At 49.0% G+C, this 10,000-nt stretch overlaps 1 protein-coding gene across 2 annotated transcripts in view; it reads left to right on the forward strand.

The window, feature by feature from the left end:
• Window positions 1–10,000, forward strand: part of LOC105889610 (myeloid leukemia factor 1) — a 12,944-nt gene that overhangs the window by 2,038 nt on the left and 906 nt on the right. For both annotated transcript variants that reach the window (XM_042708764.1, XM_012815497.3), the window contains one exon: window positions 323–470. In XM_042708764.1, the coding sequence (XP_042564698.1) occupies window positions 323–470 (148 nt within the window). The remainder of the gene's footprint in view (window positions 1–322; window positions 471–10,000) is intronic.

Raw genomic sequence — 10,000 nt, forward strand, 5'->3', positions numbered from 1 at the left:
ACACACACACACACACACCCCTGTGTTAACCCTTCTCTCATACACCCCTCTGTGTTAACCCTTTTCTCTGACATACATACACACACACACACGCACACACACACACACACACACACACACACACACACACACACACACACACACACACACACACCTGTGTTTACCTTTCTCTCTCACACACACACACCTGTGTTAACCCTTCTCTCACACACCCCCCTGTGTTAACCCTTTTCTCTCACATACACACACACACACACACACACACCCCTGTGTTAACCCTTCTCTTGTTAACCTCTTCTGCGTGTGTCCTTCTTCTCCGCAGCGACCCCTTCCAGGCGCACAATGAGCGCGTGCGGCAGATGATGCGCAGCTTCTCCGACCCGTTCGGCCACGGCCTCATGCCCAGCCTGACCGACGGCACCAACCGGGCCCAGCCGCAGTCCAACATGGCCCTGCAGGAGAACCACAGGGTCAGTTACCCTCAGCTTTCAACTCTGACCTCTAACCTCTAACCTCTGACCTCGCCCTCTGAGTCATTCACCTCTTTTACATGTATTCACTGGGCAAATGCTTGTACGTCACATTTATAATGGCCATATAATCAGCGGAAGCCTTTAACCTTGAGTCACCTACGGTACAGACAGGATACATGTTTCATCACTGTTATATGTGCTTAAGTGTCCTCACAGTCGTTTTGGTCCGTCACCTACGGTACAGACAGGATACATGTTTCATCACTGTTATATGTGCTTAAGTGTCCTCACAGTCGTTTTGGTCCGTCACCTACGGTACAGACAGGATACATGTTTCATCACTGTTATATGTGCTTAAGTGTCCTCACAGTCGTTTTGGTCCGTCACCTACGGTACAGACAGGATACATGTTTCATCACTGTTATATGTGCTTAAGTGTCCTCACAGTCGTTGTGGTCCGTCACCTACGGTACAGACAGGATACATGTTTCATCACTGTTATGTGTGCTTAGTGTCCTCACAGTCGTTGTGGTCCACGCAATGATACCCCGTGGTCCTATGACCTGTCAGCAATACTTTGTTGTTTTTGGTGAAGAATAATTCACACTCCAGTTGCATTTAATCATCATGGTTAGGTGTTGGGTGGAATAGACCGTTGTCCTGAATTAGGACTGAGAGAAGTCCAGCAGCAGCCGAATGAATCCATACCAGGGGAGCTGGACTGGCTGAACTGTGTCAGATCCCAGACAGGGTTGACATTCATTTGCGGTTTACAGTACTGTAATGAGACACACACACGCACACACGCACGCACACACACACACACACACACACACACACACACACACACACACACACACACACACACACACAGTACTGTAATAAGACACTCAGCGGCTGCCAGATACAGATTAGTGATTCTTCTCAGGGCTTGATATTATACTCTTGATGATACACAGTATATATATATATACATACACAGATATAGATGATATATATTGATATTATACTCTTGATGATATATATTGATATTATACTCTTGGCTTTGAGCTGAGGTCCATATGCTCCTCATTCACTGATTTCCCTACACACTCTCTCTCACACACACACACACACACACACACACACACACACACACACACACACACCTGTGGGGGTACAGTTCCAGCAGCCTTGTGACTGACCCACATACTGTCAGTGCGGTCGATGAGTGAGGACAGTGGAACACATGTGCCCCCCACCCCACCACCCCACCACCACAGCTTGATTACACATTCACAGCCTAAAAATAAATAAATAAAGCGGCCATGGCAATAACAAACAAACACACTCACCCATGCACTTACTCACACACACACACACACACACACACACACACACACACACACACACACACACACACACACACACTCACTCACCCATGCACTTACTCACACACACACACACACAGATGAAGTTTACTGAGGTCAAGATGGAAAGCTGCCATGCTGGTGTAACCTGATCTCTTTCATGGACAGTGGGGTTGGGGGATTGGGCCGGAGGGCTGGTGTGTGTGTGGGTGGGTGGGGGGGGTGGGGGGGGGGCTAGGTCAGAGAGGGGCGAGCTGCTGACCGTTGGTGGTGCTAACTTTAGCTGAGAGCAGGGGGTATTTTTAGAGATGCCAGCCAGCATTGTTCCACTGACACAGTGCTTTCCTAGTCAGTCAGAGCCACAGGGACTCAAGGAGCCTCAGGCCGGCCCAGTGTGTGTGATGAAGGGGGGAGTATAGATCCTCAGACCGGTCCAGTGTGTGTGCTGAAGGGACTCACAGATCCTCAGACCGGTCCAGTGTGTGTGCTGAAGGGACTCACAGATCCTCAGACCGGTCCAGTGTGTGTGCTGAAGGGGGGACAGATCCTCAGACCGGTCCAGTGTGTGTGATGAAGGGGGGAGTATAGATCCTCAGGCCGGTCCAGTGTGTGTGCTGAAGGCAGTATACTGTAGATCCTCAGGCAGGTCCAGTGTGTGTGCTGAAGGGACTCACAGATCCTCAGACCGGTCCAGTGTGTGTGCTGAAGGGACTCACAGATCCTCAGACCGGTCCAGTGTGTGTGCTGAAGGCAGTATACTGTAGATCCTCAGGCAGGTCCAGTGTGTGTGCTGAAGCGAATATAGATCCTCAGACCGGTCCAGTATGTGTGCTGAAGGGACTCACAGATCCTCAGACCGGTCCAGTGTGTGTGCTGAAGCGAATATAGATCCTCAGACCGGTCCAGTGTGTGTGATGAAGCGAATATAGATCCTCAGACCGGTCCAGTGTGTGTGCTGAAGGCAGTATACTGTAGATCCTCAGACCGGTCCAGTGTGTGTGCTGAAGGCAGTATACTGTAGATCCTCAGACCGGTCCAGTGTGTGTGCTGAAGGGAGGCCAGAGCCTCCATCCCCTTAAAGACCCTGTAGAGGTCCTGGAAGGTTGAGAGTGTGGGTTCAAAGTGAATCTTTAGATTGAGCTTTCTGAATGGAACTTTAAAAAAACATGCTCTTTGCTCTTTGCTTCAGTGCATCTAAAAGATTCTATTGAGGACCAATGCAGTTCTGCTGTGGCCACCTCTTCAGAGCTCCTGCAGGGTTCTCCATTGAAGTCTTCAATAGAGGCGTGTTTATGGAGACCTTAAAGTTTTTGTCCTATCAAAGCAACTCCAGAAAGCCGCTGTACAGAACCCTTACTGTGCAAAAAAGTGACAGAACCTCACTGATGGGTAATGAACAGATCCGTGAACACCATATATCCATGAGCAATCTTTGTATGTTTTGCAGTTTAAACTCACCATGCTCACTATTCCACTGGGTCACTGTTTAAACTCACCATGCTCACTATTGCACTGTTTAAACTCACCATGCTCACTATTGCACTGAGTCACTGTTTAAACTCACCGCGCTCACTATTGCACTGAGTCACTGTTTAAACTCACCATGCTCACTATTGCCCTGGGTCACTGTTTAAACTCACCATGCTCACTATTGCACTGTTTAAACTCACCATGCTCACTATTGCACTGGGTCACTGTTTAAACTCACTAATCCACTGGGTCACTGTTTAAACTCACAATGCTCACTATTGCCCTGTTTAAACTCACCATGTTCACTATTGCACTGAGTCACTGTTTAAACTCACCATGCTCACTATTGCACTGGGTCACTGTTTAAACTCACCATGCTCACTATTGCCCTGTTTAAACTCACCGCGCTAAACTCTGCAGTCATGAGTGTGGCCATCGGCCCTTAATAACTGCCCTCTCGTCCTGTAGAATACCAGTGACAGGTGGACTACTGCCCCCACTAAATATGCCCTGCTCCACCAGCCTGTGTGTGTGTGTGTGTGTGTGTGTGTGTGTGTGTGTGTGTTCCCCCACTAAATATGCCCTGCTCCACCAGCCTGTGTGTGTGTGTGTGTGTGTTCCCCCACTAAATATGCCCTGTGTGTGTGCGCGTGTGTGCGCGTCTGTGTGTGTGTGTGTGTGTGTGTGTTTGTGTGTCTGTGTGTGTGTCTGTGTTTGGGTTTGTGTTTGTGTGTGTGTTCCCCCACTAAATATGCCCTGCTCCACCAGCCGTGTGTGTGTGTGTGTGTGTGTGTGTGTGTGTGTGTGTGTGTGCCCCCACTAAATATGTCCTGCTCCACCAGCTGTGTGTGTGTGTGTGTGTGTGTGTGTGTGTGTGTGTGTGTGTGTGTGTGTGTGTGTGTGTCTGTGTCTGTGTGTGTGTGTGTGTGTGCCCCCACTAAATATGCCCTGCTCCACCGTGTCCAAAAATGATGTCCTAAATATCCCCAACACATGCTGACCTCTCCCTTCATGTTTGGGGCTGTGTGTGTGTGTGTGTGTGTGTGTGTGTGTGTGTGTGTGTGTGTGTGTGTGTGTGTGTGTCCCTTCATGTTTGGGGCTGGGAGTAAATCAAAGGCCCTCGTCCTCATCATAGGCCCTCTGACGGCGTGTGTGTGTGTGTATGTGTGTGTGTGTGTGTGTGTGTGTGCGTGTGTTTGTGTGTGTGTGAGGCTATTCAGCACACTCTGCACTCATTGTACACACACTGCTTGGTTCAGGCTGTTGTGTGCCCAGGCAGAATTGGTCCAAACAATTCTTCAGTGTTAACCTCACACCCATGAAATAAACGTTAGGCACTTGGTGTTAGTCAAATATTTCAGTGAAATGTCCTTGTAAACCTGTCCACAAGACACTGACCTGTGAACCATGCTAAGACCCATTTACCAATCCAGTTATTTAAACTTTGACCACTTTTCTTGTTATATTTCAGCAAAAACCATTCATTTATTTTTCATTCATTCACTCATTCATTCATTCATTCATTCATTCATTAATTCATTCCTATTCATTTGTAGGTGGTGGTGTTTTGCGGGGGAATTAGACTAGGCCGACTCTTATTCAAACATTTGGACACGTTGTCCTGAAAGACCAGCACTGGCTTTCTTGAGTAGCCCAAACATTCTCAGACTGCCGCCCAGTTTATTCCATCACACTTCTCTCACACACACACACACACACACACACACACACACACACACACACACACACACACACACACACTTGGAGTTTTATTTCAGACAAGACAAGCACACCTCCGAACCCTCCGGAACAGATATGGATCTCGCCTCACACACAAGTGTCAGGGAAAGTGAGCGATGACTGGTCACTTTCCAGGGGAGCACAAACGTCTCCAGGCGGGCCCAGGACTAGTCAGGCCAAGGGGATACCTGAGTGGGAAGTGGGAAGCATGTGTGCAGTGCCTGGGGTTACATAGCTGTAAGTGTGTGTGTGTGTGCATTTGTGTGTGCTTTTGTGTGTGTGTGTGTGTGTGTGTGTGTGTGTGTGTGTGTGTGTGTGTGTGTGTGTGTGTGTGCATGCAGTGCCTGAGGTCACATAGCTGTAAGTGAGATCTTCCTTGCATGTATGTAACAGTTTCAGCAGACTGATTTGAGGTTGGCATATAGGGTGGTCATAACAAGGCATTCATGAGCTCTACAGACTCACCCACCTTACAGAGAACACACACACACACACACACACACACACACACACACACACACACACACATACATACTCAACCTCTCATCACAGGCAAATCACACACAGCCTTTCCATGTCTCACACACACACACATGCACACATGCAAAGCCTTCCCATCTCACACACACACACATGCACACATACACAGCCTTCCCATCTCACACACACACACACACATACTCATACTCAAGCTCTCCATCACAGGCAAACTCCCTCCCCTGGCTAAAGGGCTAAACAGCTCGCTAGCTATTAGCACTCTAGCTTGCTCAGTAGAGTGCTAAGACACAGCAACTATTCACGATTGTATCAATTGTATATCTAGGTTTTCTTTGGCGACTGTTGTCGCATCCAGCACCACAACATATCCCGGGCATTTTAAGCTTTCTGTGGGTTGTGACCGTAAACAGCTAGCTAGCTAATAGCACTGTAGCTTGCTCAGGATAGTATAGCTTTGATAAGACACAGCAATTATTCACGATTGTATCAACATGCTGCATTTATCAGGTCAGTCATTCCCTAAATCTTTAGGAATAGAATACAATTGTATATCTGGGTTGGCGCATTCAACAGCACAACATATCCCCTAGCGTTTTTAACTTTCTGTGGGTTGTGACCATAGGTTGTGACCGTAATGTGTCTGTGTCGGACACAAATATGGCGGCGCTTAAACACAGTGACGTCACATGGTATCCATGAATTCTGAAGCGCTCAAAAGGCGCTCAAAAGGCGCTCAAAAGGCGTGAACGGGCCTTAGTGTAGACTATTACCATAGGTGGCCTCTTAGTGTAGACTATTACCATAGGTGGCCTCTTAGTGTAGACTATTACCATAGGTGGCCTCTTAGTGTAGACTATTACCATGGGTGGCCTCTTAGTGTAGACTATTACCATGGGTGGCCTCTTAGTGTAGACTATATTTGCAGGAACAATGTGGAAACGCTGGAATGGTTTTCACACAAAAGTAACATTTTTGACTTTTGCCAGATTAGTGTGGATGTGGTCTCTGTCACACATACACACACACACGCACACACACACACAGGGCTATCTTGATGAGCAGCTGGCCTGGCGTGGCGAGCCCTGGGCTGCTAAACTTAGTCTCTCATCTCCCTCTTTCCATTTCTTTACTTGGATGTTCTCTCTCTCCGTCTCTCTCTCTCGCTATCTATCTATCTATCTGTCTATCTATCTATCTATCTATCTATTTCTGCTCTTTCTGCCATCTTTCCAAGCTATATTTGCTCTCTCTCTCGCTCCCTCTCTTTTCCTCTCTCCCTCTATTTTTCTCTCTCTCTCTCTCCCTCTTTTCCTCCCCACCCCTCTCTATCCCTCTCTTTTCCTCCCTCTCTCTCTCTCTCTCTTTCTCTCTCTGTCTATTTTCCATGCGTATCCCTGGTAATGACTTCCATCAGATGGCAGGCAGGCATGGCGTGTCTACAGTCCTTACCTCCTGTAGTGAACTGGGTTGGTTCACTACACTACCCAGAGGGCAGTGGGGTGCAGGATGAGAAGCGTGCCGTGGGAAGTCAGGCCAGAGAGGCAGAGTGTGTTTGACCCCCAGCTGCAGTGACCTCTCTTCAAAGTCTGGAGGTACATGGCTACACTCTCTTCCACACACTAGGATGTAGCCATGTGGCTGGCTCAGGTGGGTGTGTAGAGAGGAGAGAGGGGGCCATTAGACATGAGTCCTGTGGTTGGGACTCATTGAGGTGTGTGTGTAGAGAGGAGAGAGGGGCCCATTAGACATGAGTCCTGTGGTTGGGACTCATTGAGGTGGGTGTGTAGCACATGGCACTGCTACTTGCTCTGCGCTTGTCGGAGGAATGAAAAGACAGTTTCTACTTTTCCCTCTGGGCGGGAGTTGTTGAATGACAACATTATTGTCACCCAGCGTTTCTCAGTAGAGAGAGAGAGGAGGAGAATGAGAACACCACTATGCTATCAGTTCCCCTCTGAGAGCACACACACACACACACACACACACACACACACACACACACACACACACACACACACACACACACACACACATTCCCCCAGCATCCTCATCGGGCTTAACAGTTTCAAAAGAATGAATATCTGTCAGTGCTCAAGTGTCAGACATACCCCAGTATATCTATCCATCTATCACACACACACACACATACACACACACGCTGACTCTGGCTGTTTGCCCAGGCCGGATCCTGCTCAGCTGGTGGGTTTGTGTGTGTGTGTGTGTGTGTGTGTGTATTCCCCATGTGCTCAGTGTCTTGATATCACCTTTCATGGGATGCCTCAGAGTCCAGAGGCCTTATCTGATTGGCCGTGAGCGCAGGCAGAGGTGTCCTCTGATGAAGGCTTACGCTATTTAATGAAGTGTGTATCAGAGCGGGGAGGAGGAGGAGGAGGAGGAGGAGGAGGAAGAGGAGGGGGCGGTCAGGGAGGGTCTGAGGGCCATTCTGATCATCACCAGCTTGTTTTTCTGCTCAGGACGACTATCCGTAGCCTCCCTGGAGGACCGACAGTTCTCAGAATGTCAACTGACCCTCAACACACACCCTCACCCCCCCTCCCACCCACACACACACCCTCACCCCCTCCCACCCACCCACCCACACACACACACCCCTCCCACCCACCCACCCACACACACACACACACACACCCCCCTGGTGCTCATTAGCTGAAATAAACCTGTTCCATAGCAAGAGGGTGAGTCATAGCCCGGCTTTGGACTGCAGTGGAAGCTGCAGCTGGCTCCTTTAACATGATAGGGCATTGCATATATACGTTTAAGATACTTCAGTACACACACACACACACACACACACACACACATATAGATATTACACGTACACACACACATGCACACTCTCACAGACACACACATAGACACACATGTGCATGCACTCACACACACACCACAGTGCCCCTCCTCTCCTCAATTAATAGCTAGAGCACAAGCCGTAACAAGTTTAGATTTTCAGTCCTCACCAGTCATAAGACGGCCTAATTGAGTTCCCCTGCAGCTAGGCCCCGCCATGTCGTTCCTTCCTTCAGTGTGTGTGTGTGTGTGTGTGTGTGTGTGTGTGTGTGTGTGTGTGTGTGTGTGTGTGTGTGTAACTGTGTGAACGGTAGTGAGCGGGTACAGAGATGAGCATGACGTAAACCTCACACCTCAAGAGTTCTGCTAGCCCACGGGTTTCACCTTCTGTGCTAGCATGCTGGCCTCCCACTGCCTGAGATTGCAGAGTCCGGTGCGGGAGTGTGCTGTCACCCCACACAGGTTGCATTGGCCCTGGGAGACCAGTGGAGGCGCTCTAGAGCAGTGTGGAGTTGTGCTGTGGTAGTGGGGTTGTGCTGTGGTAGTGGGGTTGTGCTGTGGTAGTGGGGTTGTGGGGTTGTGGGGTTGTGCTGTGGTAGTGGGGTTGTGGGGTTGTGCTGTGGTAGTGGGGTTGTGGGGTTGTGCTGTGGTAGTGGGGTTGTGGGGTTGTGCTGTGGGAGTGGGGTTGTGGGGTTGTGCGGTGGTAGTGTTCGTTGCCCTGGGATTCCAGTGGAGGGGTGTTGATGGTTTGTTTTGCGTCTGACCTTTGCAGCAGTGCTGAGACTGCAGCATGGGGACTCACGCTGAAAGGCAAGTCCATCTCCCCACAGAGTTCAGATTCGGACCGCGCCAAAGTAATAACTAATGCAATAGAGTATTTTATGGCTGCAGATTCAGACCGCACCAAAGTAATAACTAATGCAATAGAGTATTTATGGTTGCAGATTGACCGTGCCAAAGTAAATGCTAAATGGACTGCATTTATAAAGCTCTTTTCTACTCATAGAGCACTCAAAGCACTTTACACATTAATGCCTCAGACATCTACCTATTCACACGCTGATGGCGGAGGCTACTATCTAAGTTGCCAACCTGCACAGGAGTGGTTGGGGGTTCAGTGTCTTACTCAAGGGCGCTTCGACACTTGGTGCGGAGAAATCAGGATCGAACTAGCAACCTTCCGATATTTATGGCTGCACATTCGGACTGTGCCTAAGTTATAACGAATGCTTTAGAGTATTTTTGGCTGCCGATATGGGACCATACTCGGTCGCAGAAAATACAGTGTGAACGCGCTGGAGCCCTGCTACAGTGTGCTTGGCGTGTGGATTTGAGTCAGTTCACTGTGCCTGTCCTGTGTATACAAGCACAAGCTGCAGTTCAGGAATTCGGGAGCGATTGGGGGTTCAGTGTCTTGCTCAAGGACGCTTCGACACTCGGTGAGGAGAAATCAAGATCGAACTAGCAACCTTCCGATGTTTAAGTAATAACGAATGCTTTAGAGTATTTTTGGCTGCCGATATGGGACCATACTCGGCCGTAGAGAATACAGTGTGAAAGCGCTTGAGCCCTGCTACAGTGTGCTTCTCGTGCGGATTTGAGTCAGTTCTCCTGTGTACACAAGCACAAGCTGCAGTTCAGGAATTATCAACAGGTCAATGT

Source organism: Clupea harengus, chromosome 9, assembly GCF_900700415.2.
Source record: "Clupea harengus chromosome 9, Ch_v2.0.2, whole genome shotgun sequence".
In the NCBI taxonomy this organism is placed as follows: domain Eukaryota; kingdom Metazoa; phylum Chordata; class Actinopteri; order Clupeiformes; family Clupeidae; genus Clupea; species Clupea harengus.